Source organism: Mustela erminea, chromosome 4 (assembly GCF_009829155.1).
Source record: "Mustela erminea isolate mMusErm1 chromosome 4, mMusErm1.Pri, whole genome shotgun sequence".
Taxonomy (NCBI): Eukaryota; Metazoa; Chordata; class Mammalia; order Carnivora; family Mustelidae; genus Mustela; species Mustela erminea.
This window is the reverse complement of record NC_045617.1, coordinates 1,665,240-1,684,976: the sequence shown is the minus strand read 5'-3', so window position 1 is coordinate 1,684,976 and position 19,737 is coordinate 1,665,240. Positions and strand designations below refer to the sequence as shown.

General features: G+C 50.7%; 1 protein-coding gene across 15 annotated transcripts in view; it reads left to right on the top strand.

Moving 5' to 3' along the window:
- The window catches only part of AFDN (afadin, adherens junction formation factor), a 126,353-nt gene that overhangs the window by 82,393 nt on the left and 24,223 nt on the right, over window positions 1-19,737 (top strand). For all 15 annotated transcript variants that reach the window (XM_032338467.1, XM_032338457.1, XM_032338458.1 and 12 more), the window contains 4 exons: window positions 3,373-3,476; window positions 5,495-5,581; window positions 19,208-19,273; window positions 19,490-19,563. In XM_032338467.1, coding sequence (XP_032194358.1) covers window positions 3,373-3,476; window positions 5,495-5,581; window positions 19,208-19,273; window positions 19,490-19,563 — 331 coding nt within the window. The remainder of the gene's footprint in view (window positions 1-3,372; window positions 3,477-5,494; window positions 5,582-19,207; window positions 19,274-19,489; window positions 19,564-19,737) is intronic.

Sequence of the window (19,737 nt, the reverse complement as noted above, 5' to 3'; positions counted from 1 at the left end):
GCAGCACGAGGGCGGCAAGCACACCGTCTCCACTCGCACCCCAGCTCTGTCCCCTGACGCTGCCCTTCCAGAAGACGGGCACGTGGATGGCAGGCACTCGTGGGGACCAGGCTAGCCGCCTGTGAGACGCTTAGACCTGTGGCACAGGGTGCGGCCATAACCTCGCATTGGCATAGCTGCCACTGTGAGCACGTGTGCCGCACCTGCCGGGGCTCGGGAGCCACGCTCTCGCTGGGCTTGTCTAAGGGCAGCGAGCTCCCCGGGTCTGATCCCATACCCGTTTACATATTCTTGTCAGAATGGGGTGTAAAAATCCCACACGTGCTGGGAGTCGGCAGTTGAAGCTGCCGACTCTTGGTCTCAGCTCAGATTCTGATTTCAGGGTCCTGGGATTGAGCCCCTTGTCAGGCTCCCTGCTCAGCGGGGAGCCTGCTTGAGATTCTCTCTCCCTCTGCCTCTTCCCCCCAAAACACCACGTTTACACTCGAAGCACAAATTCCTAAATCAGACCCCAGTTCAGCCCCAGTCTGCTGTGGTTTGTAACGTGGAGCTCAGGTGAATTGAAAAACAGATTCAGAGTTCAGGAATTAGCTTAAACAAAAATGACAGTTGCGAAGTGAAGGGTTAGTCTCACCGACGTGAATTCGGTGAGTGTGGTTTTTAATTTCAGTGACTGGTTCACATTCTACGATAAACAGATTGTTATGTCTCTGAAGGTTATGACAGTTTAAAATTTCCATTCTGCAAAGGCTGCTTCTTGTAGTGAAGGGAGGTGCGTCAGTAGCCAGCATGTCTGCTTGTGCTGCGAGCACGGACTCCTGTTTCTGCTCAGCACCGTCCGCAGAGCAGCAGAGCTGAGGCGGGTGCGTCCTCGAGGAGCTTTGTGTGAAGGAGGAAGGCGGCTGGGACGAGCCTGGGCTCATGTCTGGGACGAGCGGGGAGGACAGAGCTCCAGGCTGCAGTGACATCTGAGAAAGCCTCAGTCGGGCATTGGGCGTCCCCATGTCAGGGCTCCTATGGGGGGAGCCCTCCTGCCCAGCAGAGCAGGCCCAGACTGGTGGCCGGCACCCGTGTGTGGCCTCAGGGCCGAGCCCAGGGGCCTCCATTGCCATGCGGGCACTTCTTGTCATGCCTGCAGGGCCAGGCCCATCAGCACTTGGCACACCCGCGTGTGAGGGACAGCCACACACTCCGGCTGGCTGCTGCCCGGACCACTCTCTGTGCCCCCTCCGTGCCCCCCACCTTCCACTGCCCTCAGGTGCTTCATGGCATGTCGCTGCTGGATCTCCGCCCCCCCCCAATTTCCCTTCACCCCCGGGAGCTGAGCACGCCGGCAGTGGAGCAGGACACCCCGCTCCCAGCCCGTCGTTGGTATTAACACCCCTGGGCCTTGCCCCACCCCGCTCCCCCCCCATCCCCACCCCTGTCCTGTGCCTGCTGCTTCACTCACACGCTTGGGTTTACTTTCTGAAGTCCCGGTCAGGTAGCCCTGTGTCTAGAAAATCTCAGCCTGCTCCCGACACTTAACGCCACTTTCCCCACAAGGGGTTCTATGTTCTCTTGGGACATTTTTGTGACAGCCCTTGAAACGCGTGTGTCCGCCTGTCTCTGGGGTTGAGCTGGAGTCCTGAGGGCCAGGCCCCCTGACCTTCAGCACCCAGCCCAGGGCTGCTGGGCGGCGAGTGCTCAGCTCTTCACTAACCCTGTGAACAAGCACACGGCGAGACGAATTTACTAGCATTTTCCAGATCTGCGTGTGTGGACTTGCGTACGCAGCTGTCGGTTCTGTGATGCGTGCCGCAGAGCCAGTGCTTGCCAGGTCGGGAAAAGTGAGCTCTTGCCCAGGTGGTGAAGTCTCCTCCGTGACTTCCCCTGAGGCTCCCAAAGTGATTGATTTCAGAACATACGTGGTATTTCATCACGGTCTTGGCCTCCCTGCCTTGTTCTGTATGTGTCAGATGATAACACAGTCTATTACAGAGGGGCCTTTACAAGACTTACAAAGAACTGGGTGTGTTCTTTTATGACATCAGTGTTTTCAATTCTTCACGCTCAAGTCTTTGAACCAAATAAGGGACTACTGTGTGTTCTCAATTTATGTTCCTTTTGTTTTGTCCTGTAACACAGTTGTGTGAGAGAAGGCTATAAAACCGGCACAGACTTACACCTGATCTGAGGTGCATTCCTTCAGCTAAGAGCAAGAAACGTCTGTTTGATGTATGATCCAGCCTTGACATTTGAAAAAATTAAGAAAATAAGAAAGATTGTTTATTTCAAAATTGTCATAATCACAGTTCCCTCAAGTGGGGGAAAGAGAAGTTGTAGGTATATTTTAGTGAAAATAGGTTGAAATGGTGATTTTTTTAAAAAAGGACTATAAGTTTGTATCTTTATTTTTACTGTGCTCTTTTGACATCTCCTTTTCCACTTACTGCAAAGAAACCTCATAAGTGCCCCAAAATAACGGGCAGACTTTCCTCACGGGTGGAATCCTAGAGTGGGAGAGAGTGCTGGGAGGCACCAGCCAGGGCTCTCCCCGGTCCCAGGGGACTAGCTGAGGCTGTGCGTGCTGGCAGGAGACGTCCGTGTGACATTGGGCACGCGCTGGGCTCCTCGGAACTGTTGAGCTGCCAGTAGTAGGAAGACCAGGCCGCTCTGGAGAAAATAGAAGAATGTGCAAGGCCCGTGTGAGACAGCTTTGTCCGGAAGGTCCGGAGAAACACAGAGTAAGACCTGCCTAATGCAGAGGGACATATTTTGAATTGAAAAGTTTACTTTCATAAAGCTGTCATTTGTTGATGAGAATATCATAAGTACTTCTCAAAACATTATAAAATGATTCTGAAACTTATTTGTAAGACATTTAAGTGACTGGTTAGGAAATGTGGACAGAGTTGTGTGAAGGGGCCCATCCTACAGGTCCGACACTGTCCTGCCTGAAAACCGCAGCGCCCAGGGTGCGACACTGGGCAGACGTGTGAGCTAGGTCACTAGCTGTTGGCTACTTGTTCGCAGCGGTCTCTGTCGAGAAAGGCCTTCCGGGTATTGTTGAGCACTTGGTCATCAGGGAAGGAGTTACAGTGCACGTCGGTGATTTCTCATAGAAACAGGGAGAAAAGCTCTTTGAAACAAATAGGAAGGGGCGACCAGTTTCACTTTTCAGCTTGGTGTTGAATTCCCTCAGACCAAAACAGTGATTTTAAATGTCTGAAAGTTCCATTTCCAAAGGCAGTCCGTGTCCGTAGAGGAGGAAGAGGAAGGGTTGTCTGTCTGTAGGTGCTGAGCCATTGACCGTGGTGTTGCCGCCCTTGGAGATTATGTGGCTGACTTGCCTTGCTTTTCAATTTTATAATTTGCTTGTTTTCTCCTCAGGATTTTGCAGGTTAATTCCTCATGCACGCTCACCAGGCACCTGGACAATCTACTTTGAAGGTGCAGATTACGAGAGCCATCTTCTGCGTGAGAGCACGGAGCTGGCAAGTATCATGAGTGTGACGGGTGTGGCACACACCCACGTCTGTTCCTTACCGTGTGAAAATGTCATGTAAACTCGTTCTGTGATTATAGTGAGCATTGTTGTGATAAGAGTATTTTAAAATCATCTTTAAGTATTGATTTTATTTTTAAAAATCTGAAACTAGGATTTATATACATACATATTTTTTCCAGGCCATGTCTGTACGCTTTTGTCCGTAACCAGAAATATTTCTACCCTCAAGCTATACCAGCCTTAATGTTAATACATATTTTTTAAAAGATAATATGATAGCCTTACGAATTTTATTAGAAAATGTATTTCTTTGGTAGAACTATTTTCTCCTTATAGTTGGTTCTACCTTGTTTTAAATATGTGTCAAATCACTTGCTGGTAATTTTCTATCTTTCGGGAGCGTGGTCTGTCCTCTCTTTACTGGCTTCAGGCATTGCGTGAAGAGTTCTGCTTTGCCTCCTGCCGAGAGTTTTAAATAACAAAGACTGTGTCCCTGTGCCTTGGACTGCCACATCTGATCCATAGAAACAAAGGAAAGTCTTCCTTTTTGAACTTCATTGCGGAGTTTCATTTAAATGTCTTTCACATTACCTGTCTTCCTGTAATTACCATTTTCATCTTTCTAAGCCATTTAAGCCTTCAAAGGAACAAACAGATGGGACTGTGCTTTGGTCCAAGTTCCTGGGGGTCAGGCTCAGTGCGTTGTGCGTGTTTGCATGTGGCGGTGTCTTCCCCTGCCCGCCAATGGGAATCGTCCAGTGTGCCTGGGCCAAGGGTTAGAGGTTCTGGGGTACAGACACAGCCAGGTAGCTTCTGACGCTCTAGAGACTTCCTTGTACACCCGAAAATACTGACCAGCAGCCTGTCAAAACTGTTCGCCTCTTATGTATCTAAATTCTAAGAAAATGTAGGTTGTGTCAGTTGGCATAAGCTGGCAATACTTACCGCAAAATAAAGCAGGCACTGTGTTTTGTATATCCAATTCCAAGTTATTCGTCGTGGCTGAATGGCCTGCTAGAGACTGGAGCGCGGCCTCCCATCTCCAGCGGCCAAGGTAGCGGTTGGCTGCCCTGCCGCACGGGAGCCGGTCGCCCAGAGCCTCTGACCCGGGTACGGTGCCTCTCCGCGCGCTTTGGGCCTCCCGAGTTGTTTGCCACAGTCTGGCTGAGAGCCGTTCCCAACTCCCAGGTTTAGTAGGACAGCAAATACCTTCCTGGACGGGACCACGGGCTATTCATCTTCCTAGTGTGCTCAGAGATCCCTTGGGAGCGTTCAAGTCTTAATCTCAAAGAAAAACAAACTATTTTCCTTCCAGTGTCCTCTCACTGACCTTGGTTCTGAATGAATGACCCCATGTCTATAACTACCGTGTGTTGCCGTGCCCTGTAGGGTGTATGCACTGGTGGTTTTCTTCTGTAATTTTGTTTCTTCTTTGGGTGAGGTGTGACATACGGATAACATGTAACTTAGTGGACAGCTCCGTGTTTGCTTAGGGATCAGTTCAAGGACTGACCTCGTCCCTGAGCCCAAAGTACTTGGAGCAGTGCTGCCCGCATCTCGGGGTGGCCTAACGTCCCATGAGCCCTGCATTCTCCCAGGAGACTCATGTTAGATCATCTTTCTTACAGCTGACCTCCCCGTGGATGCTGTAAAATAAGTTTGCCTTTTTTCTTTAAAAAACATCTAGTAATTTATATTGAAAGGTAATATAGTAACATTTTAATTTCATTTTTATGATTGGGTTTTTCTAATCTGATAGTAATGGAAGTGTACTTTTGTTTTCTAAAATAAGTTCTTTCACGTTTAATAGTGTTCATGACTAGTGTCCTCACGGCTCTGGAGGCGAGAGGACTGATCCTTTGCCGGTCACGCCACGAGCCCTATCTGTAATCCTTGTCTGGGCCGTTAACCACAGCGAATGTGATCGGTCCTGTCACTCGTGACTGACTAACCTAGAAACACTTCATTTTAGCCATAAAATAAACGTTTGTTTCCGTCCTCCAGGCTCAGCCTCTGAGGAAAGAACCTGAAATCATCACGGTGACTCTGAAAAAGCAAAACGGGATGGGTCTCAGCATCGTCGCAGCGAAGGTGAGACGCGGTCGGCGGCATGAGCTGTCGCACTTCGCTCTGCACCTTGAGTCAGTCCGCCACGGCCGGAGCTGAGCACGGGGAGCCCTCCGCTGCCTGTGGACGGAGCGTGCGTGTGGCTCTGCTTCTCGGGGTGGGGTCCGTGGAAGGGTCCATAGCGCTCAGGCAGCGCAGGGACAGCGTCCTGCTGTCCGGGGGAGCTGCAGACAGTGTGACCTTGACACCGAGTCACTGGCACTCCTGAGGAGCAGGTGGAGGCAAAACTTGATGAACCACAACAGGCACCAGAGAAGGGGGGTCCCTTAGTCCGAGACAGGAGTGAGGGCTCGCACGGGGTCAGAGCGAGGCCTCGGACAGCTCCTCAAGTGCCGCTGCACACGTGCGTCCCTGCGCACTCCTCACCCAGGCCACCTTCTGCGCCCCCGTCCAGGCGTGCTCTTCCAGTGGGTGTGCGCGGGGCCGAGGAAGTCACCTCTGTCCCCTGGGCCACGTGTGGGTCCGCTGTGTGCCGGGTGCCACAGCCTCCCACGGAGAACACCCCGGCCGGCCTTAGAGTATGTGGTTGGGAGCCGCACTGATGGCGTGAAGCAGGGCTGCAGGCTGTGTCAGGGCCGTCGGAAACCCGCCTGGCTAAGGGAGAGTGGTGCTCGGGTGGTTCTAGAAACCCTGATTGACACGTGAGGGCTTTGCACTGCGTCTTGTAGACTCCACAGAGAAATGAAAGGGACGTGTTGGAATCGGCATTTCAGGAAGCTGCGTCTGGGAAGGGCATGGTATGTAGGATAACTAGAAGAACCTGGGACCCCGGTGGGGCTCCAGCTGGGAACCAGCTGGCCACGGGAGCCTGTGTCAGGTGTGGACAGAGGGACAAAGGTCACAGCAGTCTGGGTCTGAGGTGCCAGGTTACGTGGGGTCACCCAGGCTGGGCCAGACGGTAGGTCTAGAAGCTGTCAGCCCAGCTCATGGCCCAGAGGCCCTTACTCCTGGTGAGGGTCATGCTTGTGGGCCATCGTTCCGGGCTGCTCTGGTTTAACGGACCCACAACCCAAAACTTTCCAAGTTGTGAATAGGAAGGCATCAGACATGGACTATTTTCTATACTTACCAACTGAATCAAATGCTCATGTTTGGGGAAAAAAAATACCAGGATGTTACATGCCACACTTTGACACAGGAAAACTTTAACCTGTACGTTTCCTGTTACACGTTTATACGTACGGATCCTCTTTCCCTGCTCATCTTGCTTGGGGTCTGAAGTACTGACCTGTGGGGTTGTCGGCACTTTGGTCTTCTCCATCTGTTTCTCTGCAGCCTGGAAAGCTGTGCTCGCTCTCAGTACAGAACCACCTGGTCTCTGAAAGGCAAAGTCCTATTTACCTAAGCGCCTCTGATCCTTATCTGTAACCCCTGACGGCATCGTGCACACAGTGGGGCCCCATGCAGGCCCCTGCCCCCGCCTCCCCCTTGGGCCTCTGGCCTCTGTTCTCGTGGGGTGGCCAGGTGTCCGTGGGCGGTTAGGACTGGGACATGGGCTGAAGTCCCAGTCACGCCTCCGTTCATGGTGCCCGTGGGGGAGAGGTAGAAGGGAGGGTGCCGGCCCCAGGCCTGCGTTCTCCCCCAGAAGTGGTTCCAGATGGCAGGCCGTGGGAGAGTCCTCTCACTGCCGGGAGGGGTCCCTGCACCCCTCCATGTGGAGGTCCTGGGGCCGGACCGCTGACAACAGCTCGTCCGCCTGGCCTTCACCCACTGCCATCACCTGGCCTTCGCCCACTGGTCGCGCAGCTGTGTTTCTGTCCTGGTGATGGGTCCCTGCACTTGCTCACCTCTCCTAGCCCTACCTGTGCTGACTGCCCCTCCCTCAGGGCTCCCACACGGTCTGTGTGCACCTGCCTTTGTGCAAGGAGGCATGGGAACGCAGTGTGCTCTCTCTAGTCAGTAGGAAGTACTTGGTCGTAGAGACAGACAGCACTCTGGGATCCTTGCTCTGACGGAAGTCTTTGTGACTTGTGCTAAGAGATCGTGTAGCATGGCGACCGACGGCCTCACGGAAACTGGGAACATGCAGGAGTCAGCTTCCGGTTATAGGTAGTCTAAAGAGGAGGTCTTCTGTTCCTTTCACTAGTACCAGAATAATAAACTCAACGTGAAACTAGTAGTTAATTGTCAGGCACTGTTTATTCCAAGAGAGACTACCAGGTGCCTGTTGTGTAAAGACGGAGTGTGATTTCCACTTTCTAACCTTAAAGTGTCTGCGTGTCTGTTGCTGGCATTTTCTAGACTGACACATTAAAAAAAAGAAAAAAAGATGTCTAGGAAAAATAGGAGGAAAGTATCAGTGTCAGCATTTCTAATTGGGATATGGGATTTCAGAACTGGGGCTCCGTGGGGAACAGGAAGAACACAGGACATTAGATAGAAATCCAGAGATCGCCTTTCTTCTTCCCAAAGCTGGAGCGGAGAACGTGGCTTCTGTGCCGCGTCTGCAGTAGCCTGGCTGCTCCGTCGTCTCTGCGGGTGGTGGGGTCTCCTTGCCCTGTGGCTCGTGCCCCAGCTGCCAGCCGCAGGCCCCGCCGCAGAGCCAGAGAACCCAGGACCGAGAGCAACCGCTCCGTGTCTTCACCCCGGCTCGCCTCGTCCGCTAGCAGTCCCCGTGGGAGGCAGGCCGTGGGGGCCGCCCCTTCCTTTCCTGGACCGGGAAGGTGGCATCCTCCCCCGCCTCCCAGGGATTCCCACACTCCTCTTGTTTTCTGGCCTCTTGGAAAACTTGCCACAGTGAAAGCATACATTGAGAACTAGAAAAAAAAGTAATAATACAAGTTTTTTGAAGAAGAGATTCCAGATTTAATGCTAAGGTGCCGAATTCATCAGCTTTAATATTAAATAATAGACGTAATAAAACGAAGTATGCCCCTGGCTCTCGGGATAGCCCCCCCCCCAATGTCTTTATCAGCACACACGCCCTTGCTCACTTCAGGGGCGAAGCAGAAGTGACTACCAGCGAGTGCGTGACGTCAGAGGCCGCTGCTCCAGGGCGTCTGCCGACCGAGCGCGGGTCCATGGGGGCCTTCATGAGCAAGTGCCTCTTAAGCTGGAGCTTGTCGGGCGTGCAGGCATTAGCGGGCAGACCCTGGTGGGCAGAGAGTCTCAGACGAGGGGCTGCAGGCAAAGGCGCAGTCATTGTGGAGCCGTTGTGTTCTGTGCGGGAGCGTGGAATTGGGGGCCAGCCTTCCGGGGTGCCTCTGGGAGAGGGGAGGCGGGACCGCGTCTCATACAGCAGTCGGCGCGCTTTTCCTGCGGGGGCCCCGCTGGTGAGTGTCCTCTGCGGTGCGGGCCTTGCGGGCTCTGCTGCAGCTGGAGGGTGGCGGCCGGTGCGGGAGTGGGGCTGTGTCCCAGAGGAACTTAGAGTCCCTGAGATCTTGGCGGGCTTGTGCATTTTGGTATCGCTCAGATACCAAATAAATACCAGATAAAGGCCTGACAGGGTCAAAGTAAGGTTCCGAAAGTTGATTGTCAGTCCTTCAGAGAGCATGGGCTCCAGGGGCTCAGACGAGGGACTGCAGGCAAAGGCGCAGCAGCGGCCCCCTGGAAGGTGACAGAGGCGTGGCCCGGAGAAGCAGCCACGGGGTGGGGCAGAGCACAGTTGCTGAGGTCGGGTACTCGGTTTTGTTGCTGTTGCGTGTTTGTGGAATGACTGCGGTCTGTGTGATGGATGAGTTAGCTGTAGGGGGTGAGAGTGAAATAGCAGGACGCACCGTGCTCCTGTCCTCAGCGTGGAGCGTGTGGATGCGGCGTGTCCTGAAAGCAGGGCAGGGGCGAGACGTCAGCAGTCAGAGTCAGGTGTTCAGTTTTGCACGTACTACCTTTGCAAGCCAGGAAGCCAGTTTAGCTGGGGAGCGGGACATCATGCAGCAGTTGGATTGATGGGTATGGAACTCAGAAACTCAGAGCCAGAGACAGAATTTGGGTGTCCGCACACACAGGGATGTTCTGGAGGACGTGACTCAGGCTGTGGTCTGTTTAGTGGACATTGTGCCCCTTGAAGACATGAATAGGGCATTCATGTCTGCTCTTGAAATGACACGTGAAATGTCATGGTTCCTGGCGGCTTCACGAAGTAACCTGTTTTTCTCTAACTGATTTGTAGTATCTTCAGTGCTAGGAAAGGAACATTCAGCAGTGAAAATCGGAAGTCACTTAATTACACGCGCTGCTAAACAGCACTGTAAGGCTGACACGTCGCATAGGTCCGCATCTGTTACAACAATTAGAAGAGATTGGTTTTCAGGATTTCAAGAATGTGTTTTAAGTGCCAGGCAGGCCAGCGCATGGCCAGGGGAGGGCTCAGCACGACGGGGAGTTGTCTCGTCCCTGTTGCCAGGGCTCGCTAGCGTGTGCTCCTGCTGGTCCTATGGCACGGGATCTGCGTGTGCACCTCGCAGCCTTGGAGCCCCGAGCAGATCACACCGGACAAGCACAAGGACAGGCGCGTGAAGCCGTGGGGAAGGTCTGACCTGGCACTCGCTGGCCGCACGGTGCCCGCTGTCATCGTGCTCCCTCCTTGGAGCTGCACGGTTGGCGCAGAAGAGCCTAGAGGCCCCAGTGACTGTTCCTGGTGTCTGTGTGGTTTGTGTTTTCTTTAAGCTCTTGTGGTCTTCATATCTGGCCCAGCCATTTTTTTTTATTTTTTTCCTAATTAGTGTGTGGCTAGCTGCTTTGAGCCTGGACGATGTTTTGATGTTCAGCTTCCCGACGCTCCTTCCACAGTGCGGTTCGGTTTTATGAAATCCAGATGATTTGGAAGAGTATGTGTGTGCAGTTTACTTTTTTAAAATGTTGCTTTTGGGGAAGTTTAGTATGCTCCTTCTTACTCATCTGTGGGACAACACAATGCTTCCTGTTTAATTTGGATTTTTAAAATACAAACAATTCCCTCTTTATTTTCCTAGCTCTTTTTAAAGTTTAATAAAGTACCAAGTGAAGGCAAGTCAGAGCTGACTGGTTACGTAAGAGTCTGAGCGCGGCGCTCACTGCAGTCCGTGCTGGGAGATGCTGCTCGGTGTCCCGATGTCCAGCTCGGAACTGTGTGGACCCATGTCCTCAGAGACCAGCTCTGGCTGCTGTGGGACACCGAGGGAAGGAAGCAGTTGTCTTTTCCCTCAGTTGGAGAAGTTGCTGTAGTCCCGAGATCAGAATGTGGTTCTCTGTTGTCGGAAGAACAGGACCGGTGGTGAGTTTCATCAGGGTGCTGTTGTGTTGTGGGTGTCGGGCAGACTCGGAACTGCATTCCGCGGCTGCTTCCATTAGAACTTGTTGAAACCTGCCAGTGATTAACTCGCTCATGAAGCCGCCGCTTACTGTGGCTCGTAATTACACACCCCGGGTTTGTTGCTCTGTATTTCAGTGTTGCACATTTTTAAGGTTCATAAAAAGAAAAGGTTCCTATATCCTTTTTGCACAGGAAAAAAGCCCATAAATGTCCTTGTGCTGATGATAACGTGGTGAGGATGGCTCGCAGTGATGCTGGGTGCCTGTGGTCGAGTGGGTGGGGAGCTTCCCGCGGATGCATGGGGGGCTTTGACTGGCTTTGAAACCCATTTATGCTACAAGTGAGGCTAGAAATGACCATTTTAGAGATACATTAGGATATTTTACTATCTTTTTAAAAGATGAACAATTGAATAATATCTTAAAGGTGTTTCAGTTTGCGCTTTTAGACTATACACTGACTTTAAGTCTTTAAATCTTAATTAGTTTTAAACACACACACAAAAATTGCTGTGTCTTAAAAAGGAGAAGATGAAAACAATGTTTCATAACATACCACCTTCTCACTGTTTGAAGAGTAAATTCCTGACATGAACTACAGTTCAGTCCTTTGAAAAATGTGAGACCTTCATTCTCCCATTCTTTAACATCCTTGTGACCACACGGGAAAGAGCTAGTCAAAAAGATGAAGTCCGGAAATTTTAGGTTCTTTTTAAAATCAGTTTCAGAGTACCCAGTGTGACTGCAGAATTTCTTTCGTGGAAGTGCCAGAAATAATCTTCCGTGAAGTTGTATGAAAGGACTAGTGCTATGCCTTCCGTGATAGTTCCTGAGTTTGGAAAGAATGCTTTATAGTTTTGTTTTAAGAGCAAACTAGTAACTTGTATAAAAATAAAAAATTATTGTTTTTTACCTATTTTGTAATAATGGTCTAAGCACTGATTTCTTGCATTGATGAAAGTATTGAATTTTATTGTAGTATTAACGTAACAGAAACATTGAACATTAATGCTTTAAAGCAGAACCATTTCACATCTGGGACTCGTGGTAAGAAATGATCTTTCTGTGGCTCGCTGCACGCAGGGGATCGGCGTGGGACATCCCAGTCTGAAGAAGGTTTAGGCTGCCTCAGCCTAGCCCACTTGCTCTCAGCCAAGGCTGGGGAGTCCGCCCTCACCCCTGCACGGGGCATACCTGCGTTAGCAGTGGACGGGAGCCAGGAGCTCGCCTGCATTGGTCTCCCCCCTTTCGTTCCCAGAGCACTCTGAGATCTCAGCAAAGCCCCGCGCCTTTGCCCTCATGCCGTGCACACACCCACGTACCCCCTGCAGCGCATCTGAGGGACCCAACTTGGGAGTTCCCTATTTTGTTCCTTTTCTTCATCTTAGAAAGAGGGAAAGGATAGAAAGGGTGAGTTTTGTGTTCTCTGCAAAGCATAAGCGGTGGCAGGGCCTGGAGCCTGGCTCACCGAAACCAAGCGTAGGCTTGTTCACGGACCACACCTTTCCGGGAGCACCTGGCCCCTGCTCTCAGACTTGTTGAGGGCAGACTGTGTATCAGCAGTGACTTTTAAAACTGCTTGTTCCAGAATTAAGGTAATTCCTACCAAAAAGAGAGAGCTTTTCAGTGCTTTTAAAACCCTCGTCTGAGTTTTAATAGTTTGCGAATCAGAACTCCTTGTCTGATGGGAAAAAAAGCTGCTTTCAGACCGTGAGGAAGGAGCACGTGGGCAGAGCCCTGTGCGAACATCCTGACCAGTTCTAAGTGCTGCTGGGCTCTCAGGTTCCCCCAGCCCACCATTGTTCTGGAACCTTCGGTGAAGAGTCCAGACGGGGTCTCCAGCCCTGGGAACAATAGGCTTGACTCTCTGCCGGCCTCTCTTCCTTCCTCCTAGGCTGCTTTTCTTTTTTTTTTCTTTTGGATTGTTTGTTAATGATGTTTTTATGCTGTTAGTCATATCATACTCCCCCACACACTCCGTTGGCCACTGAGCGTTTGAGGCGTAGGTTCCTCCTGACTGAGTTTCTGTGCCCGGGGTGAGAGGACCTCACCCTCCGTGTTCCCGAAGGTGCGCCAGCAGGAGCAGAGACCAGCTGTCCGAGGGCCGCCTTGTCCCATAGCCGGTCCACGTCTGACACGTAAGCAGCTCAGCCCCGGGCGCGTTCCATCCAGTTCTGGGGAACGTGTGGCTTGTAGCCACCGAGTTCTTACTTCTGCCTCCATCATCCTGTTTGGGAACCTTTTCTGTTAATGTGCTGCCCTTCTTCTGCCTTTTCACAGGGAAACCCCAGTCCACTTCTGCTAAACCTCCTCCTCTGCCCTGCCCTCCTCGGCCTCAGTAATCCCACTTCCGTCTCCAGGCCCGCTTCCTTTCCCTTTGAAAGAAGAGAGGAGCAGACCCGGGCGCGCTTACGATTAAATACTAAAGGGGCGCCTGGCTGGCTCCGTGGGTTAAGCCTCTGGCTTGCCTTCGGCTCAGGTCACGGTGTCAGGGTCCTGGGATCGAGCCCCGCATCGGGCTCTCTGCTCAGCGGGGAGCCTGCTTCCTCCTCTCTCTCTGCCTGCCTCTCTGCCTACTCGTGATCTCTGTCAAATAAATAAAATGTTTTAAAAAAAGAAGATTAAATACCAAGATCACGCATGTGGTGATCTCTGCCATTTCACTGTAATTGCTTTTCTAAGGACTGAGAATGTAGCTCTATGCCCTTTTTTGCACAGCCTGGCTGGACATACTGGCCACCGCCCTGTCCTCTCCGGGAGTCTGAGTGACATCAGAGCGCACAGACCGCAGACAGAGCAGCTGGGGCACCGACTGCCCTGTTATTCTCCAAGTGTCTTCAGGAGGGAAAATGTGGCTTTGATACGTACACTGTGCTTCTCGTTAGCTTCACTGAATTCCACGGTCGTACTTAGTGTCGCTCGTGATTGCTGGTGCCTTCACGATCCCTGACCGCCCTCCAGGAGACCCTTTACGGAAGGAGTTTGAGGGGCACCTGGGTTTCCTCCTCCCCTGCTGCTCTCCCTGCTTATGCTCTCATGCGCGCTCTCTTTCTCAGATCAATAAATCTTTAAAACATAAGAAAAATAAAAGGGAATTTGGTTTGTTAAATGGGGAATCGATAATTCTGGATGATTCTGAGTAACCTTTTAAATTTTATGAATAAAAGACTAAAAATACTGAAATATCTTCAAATACCAGCTTAGGTAGCTTTAAACAAGTACTCCTTAAAATTACTGAGCCTTGCCATTTTAATGATTAATGTTACTCTTCCATGGTTGGAAATCAGGGTGCATAATGTTATATATTGTGAAAATCTTGTTTTTACCCAGTTATCTGCTTAATTATAAATTTATTGCTAGTACCTGTGGTTACTAATAACATATAGCATGAAAAATCTGTAGTTTTAGAATAGTGTTGTCCAGTAGAATGTGTGAGCCACAAAGGTAATTTAAATGTTCTATTAGGTGCATAAAAAAAAAAAAAACCCTGAAATTAATTCTAATAATGTGTTTTATTTTACAGGGTATATTCAAAGTGTTATGATTCCAACGTGTAGTTGGAATGTAGATCATTAATGAGATATTTAGATTCTTTTTTCCATACAAAGCTTAGATACATCTGGGTATATTGTGTACTTCACGCACATTCCGTTTGGACCGGCTGCATTTCTGCATTCCGAGTACTCAGTAGAGCCGCGTGTGGTCTGCGGCCACCGTACCAGACAGCACAGTCTGGTAGTGTCTGTTAATGCCATCCCACCGATGCTTGTCTAATGTTTATATAGCTCGTGTTTACATTCTTTTACTGATGTGTGTTACAACGGCGTGTAGCAGCAAAAACTTCCTGGACCCTGTTTGCCTTTCTTAACTAGAAAAGGAATGGGCTTGGGGCATCTGGGGGACTCAGTTGGTGAAGCCACCTGCCTTCAGTTCAGGTCTTGATTCCAGGCTTCTGTGATCAAGACCCGTGTCGGGCTCCCTACTCCTCCCTCTTCTCTGCCCTACCCACCCCCGCACCGTGTACTTTCTCACTCCCTCAAATAACTAAATAAAACTTTTGAAAAAAGAAAAAGAATGGACTTGCCATACAAGTTCAGTCTTTCTAGGCTAGGTTAGTGTGTGCATTATTATTCAGAAATAAGACAAGTGGTTTAATGCTTCTGAAATAATTTAGTTTATACTGTTTTTATCATAGTTTATAATGTTACTTTTCTTCAGAAGAAGTGGGGCAGGTAGTGAGAGCTTTGTAATGCTGAGGAGTTACTGCGACCTGGCAGGTGGTGGGTTTGCCTCAGTGTGCCCGAGAGCTGGCCTGGTCCCGGCCCGGGTAGCACGAGCGGGGATGAAATAGCACCACCCGCCCCGCCCCTCTGTCCAGCCTGCCAAGGTGGACGTTGCAAACCAGGAGAGTTGCGTCCAGATGAAGATGTCGGGTCTTCTTACAGCTGGTCAGAGATTATGGTCTTGTGCATTGAAAGTAACTACCCGTGTTGGTTTTATGTACATACACATGTATATGTAAGTGTGTATGGTTAGAAATTCCTTAGATTTCTGGGGCACCTTGGGGGCTCAGTCGGTTAGGTGTCTGCCTTCGGCTCAGGTCATGATCCCGGAGTTCTGGGATCGAGTTCTGCATCGGGCTCCCTGCTCAGCCGGGAGTGTGCTTCTCCCTCTGCCTCTGCCCCTCCCCCTGCTCATGTGTGCACACTTTCTTTCTCTCTCTCTGTCAAATAAAATCTTTAAAAAAATAAAGTCCTTAAACTTCTTTGATCTCTGATCCATCTGTAATTTTGTTTTTCTAAAATAATAAGCAGTGGAACTGGTCATTTCTCTGTAAAACAGTTGTACTTGTGATTTTTTTTTTATGTCCTGTTTGTAACCGTGAGCCACACGTGAAGTATGGAGAGGATTCGAGTAAGCAGAGATGGGAGGGTGGGGAGTTCTGGCGGAGCAGGTCTACTTTAGGGGCCGTGTCTATGGGAAGGTTAAAGGTTAGTGGAATGGAAATGTGTTTACAGAAACGTAAGAAGTAGGGGTGTTAAATCAAGACTTTTTCTAGGTACGGGGTGCAAGGTTGAGACCACATTAGTGAGATTCAAATGCTAACCACAGCTTGGATCCCTCTGTAGAATATTCTGGATCCGTTCTTCCCTTATGTATCACCCTCCCCCAACAGTATTTTTTTAATGTGTTTCAGCATGTACTGTCAGTGACTTAAAGTCCATCTTTATGACCAACCTTAAAAGGACCTTTTAGAAGCCTACTGGGCCTTTGCAGTTGAGGGCTGTAATGATCACTGTCCTATCATTCCTCAGATGGAGATCTCCTTTTCTGAGTAGCAGACACACTGATAAATTGAACTTGGAATTAAAGATGTGATTGTAGCTTAGAACTTAGATAAATTCCCATCATGCAAGAAAACAGCATTTCTTCAGTGCTGTGCCTTGCCCATCGTCCTTCACCCAACAGCGAAGGCAGACAGCTTCTGGAAGCAGTCCCTGTGGTGCCACAGTCGGAAATGCTCAGGGTTCCTAGCTTCGAGTTCAGCTTGGAATGTTGCGGCGTTAGCAGCTCCGTCGGTGGTGGCCACGTCAGCTGCTTCCTGGCGCACGGGTAGAGTACTGATCTGTTCGCTCATGGATGGGGTCTGGGCTGCCTCGTGGTGGGCTCAGGAGGAAGGCCTTAACCATGTGCTGGAGGCTGGAAGGCAGCGACTGGGAAGGCCGGTGGGGAGAGCCATCTGCACTGGTGGCAGCCGGTGACCCGGGGAAGCGTCCCGGGGGCACAGGTGAGGAGGAGCTTACATCTTGCCCAATGTCGGGAAGTCGTGTGGCTTGGCGGACGGTGGCAGGTGAGCCAGGAGTGAGCGACGGAAGCGTTTTGGCAGACCTGTGGCATCCGACGTTGCTGTAGAAAGCACAGCGTAAGCCAAAACGGGGACACGGAGGCAGCGTGGATTGGGGGCGTGCAAAGGAGGCTGTGGATCAGGTGCGGTGTGTTGTGAGAGGGCGAGGATCTGCGCTAGGGCTCCAGGGCGCGGCGCCAGGCTCGGACCCTGGGGACCAGCGGGGCGGCTGCAAGGAGGGCTTGCCGGGACTGTTGGACGATTAGGCTGGACACTTGTGCCTGCATCTGAAGATGTGACGGGCACGGTGCTGTCCAGTGTGTGTATCACGTGATCAGTTTTACGTGAATATTTGAGCTTAGACTTTGTAAACCTCACGGCACACATAGGACACCAAACGGCCTCTCTAAAGGTGCTGCGGGCTTTCCGGTCACTTGCGCAGTATTTGTGGTTCCCAGGGAGTCCCCCAGATGGAAGCTTGTATCCTTGGTCTGAGATGGAATGTGGGGCTGCTGGCTCCCTTCAGGGGGCGGCTCCTGGTCTGAACGGGCGGCTGAAAGCAGAGGGGGGCTTGCAGCGAAGCTGCGGTGCGTGCCGCGTGGGGCACAGGCCCCTTCCCAGTGTGAGTAGTCGGCGGATGCCTGTCGAAGGAGTGGAATGGTCGCTTAGACAGCTGGGCTGTGGAATTAAGTAGTCGGTCACAGACTGCACAGAAGTACGGAGTATACTGGGGGACAAAATCATTTCATTGGATTGCCTGCGAGGGAATAGCCTGCTTTACAGAGCAGATGGCGTGGGGCTGGCTGGGAGTAATTTCCCAAGTGCACGTTAGGGCCCTCCATTCAGGGAGACCCAGGACCGGCCAGAACAGAGTCAGGTTAAAGGGTTGGCTGTTGCTCTGTTGTGCTCTCTCTGAGTAACATGCTGCAGTCCAAAAAGCTGCCGTTTATTGAGTGCTGGTGGATGTATTTTGTTTACCGTGAAATTTCAGATTTACAGAAAAGGACAAGCTTTGCCAACTGTCTCACTGCTTTTTGGGGTGTGTGTGTGTGTGTGTGTGTGTCAGGAGGACACAGCGGAGGTCTCCGCTTGCATGTGGCTACGTATTGTAGTGGACGTGCTGGCTGACCTCTGAGGGGCGTGCATCTGTCTGTAGGCAGTCAGGAGTCTGGGGCGGGGCAGGGGGTGTGCAGAGTGGGGACAGGGGACAGACAGACACTGAGGAGCACATGGAGGTGAACATGGGAAAACCTAGGCCGATGGGGGGAGAGCTGCAAAAGAGAAGACCGGGTTTTAGCTCGTATAGCATCTTTATAAACGCAGCTCGCAGGTAATGGAACCACATGAAATTTGAAACAGACCGTTTCCCAAAATTGTTTTGTTACATTGAGACAGTCTCTGCCATTTTCGTAATGAGATACGTAATAGATGGCTTTAGGCGCGGAAAACAATGGCATGCTGTGCTCCGTGCTAGATTTCCCGAGCAGAGAGCGGGGACAGGCCTCAGCGGCGCCCCCCAGTCAGACTGTCGTCTCCAAACCGGCGGTCCGCGGAAGGCAGCAGTGAAGGCAGCACTGTGCACCCGCAGTGTTGTGGAACTTTGCTTCCATGAAGTCATTTCTTGAACTCTGGGACGCCTTCTGTATTTTCCCTTTTATGACACAGTACTTCATGACTATTGAAATTACCCTGAGCTACGAAATGTGTCCTCGTGTCCTCGGCTGTGGGACGTTGGCAGTGCTCCAACGGGGATTTCGCGCATGCGATGGCTTCCTGTGGCCAGTCCAGTAAATGATTCCTACGGGTTTTTATGTTCTTGTTGGACTGTCCAGGCCGAGCGTTGGTGATTCTGTATGGGAGCGACATGTAGTCCTTAAACCTGTTTGGCAGAAGCTGCTTGTCCTGACAAGCCGGCCGTGGGGCTCGGGGCTCCCAGCTCCGCGTTCGTCTGGATTCTGCCGTGCGAGCTCCACTGCCCCGATGCGCAGCGTTCTCTGCACAGTCCTCTTACTTTTACTTACCTAAGTGCCCCTCCCTGGATGCCACAAGAAGTTTTTTCTTGTTTTCAATTTTAAAATACAGCTTTGGAAATAAGGGGATATAGGCAAATACTGGAATGTGAAAAGACTCCAGTAAATTGCTTTTGTCTCAGCGTGGTGAAGAGTGTAAGTCGTGAGGGTAGCTGTGGCTCGTTGGTACCCAGGGCCATCAGAGCTCATCTCGAATTTCCGTTAGGATGCCGGTCTTCGTCTCCTCGTCACCTGGTTTATTAGTAATCGATTTTTCAGGAGGACTTTCCTTGATTTAGAAACAAACTAGGTACGTTTCCTGTTTGTTCCTTTATATTTACCAAATAGAGTGTTAATTTTATTGGTACTGGTTTTCATGGAAAAGCAGGAAGCAGGCCTTTTTTTACGATTATCTGTGTACTCTTTTATTTGTGTTGTATTTTACTGAGGTTTGTATTTTTTTACTGTGTGTCTTCAAGCACTGTGTCCTGCCTTGTCTTTGTTCAGGGCGCTGGTCAGGACAAACTCGGGATCTACGTCAAGTCTGTTGTAAAAGGCGGCGCTGCGGACGTGGTTAGTATCAGTTTTAAAGATGTAAGTCTTCCGTCGTCTGTTCCACAAATGACCTGCGAGGCCCCGCTGATTCTTATCCTTAGAAAACACCATGTAGACTATGTAGAGTGTTTGCCGAAAAAAACAAACGTGAGCCTCCTTACCGTTGACTTTCTTCCTCCTCTTGCCCTTGTCTGTCCCCACTGCCCAAAACACGTGCCCTTCGGCGCTGCACAGGATGGACGCCTGGCTGCGGGCGACCAGCTCCTCAGTGTGGATGGACGGAGTCTGGTAGGACTCTCTCAAGAAAGGTATCGTCGTTTATGTACTTGTTTGCTTCAAGCTGAATATTAGCATGTCTAGGGATATTTCACATTTGGAATTAGAAGACAAAAGATGCTAAAAAGCTATGCCCTTACTCTTCACCTTTTTAAATGTAAAATAGTGTACAGGATACCACATTTGTTAGCAGATTATAAATATTT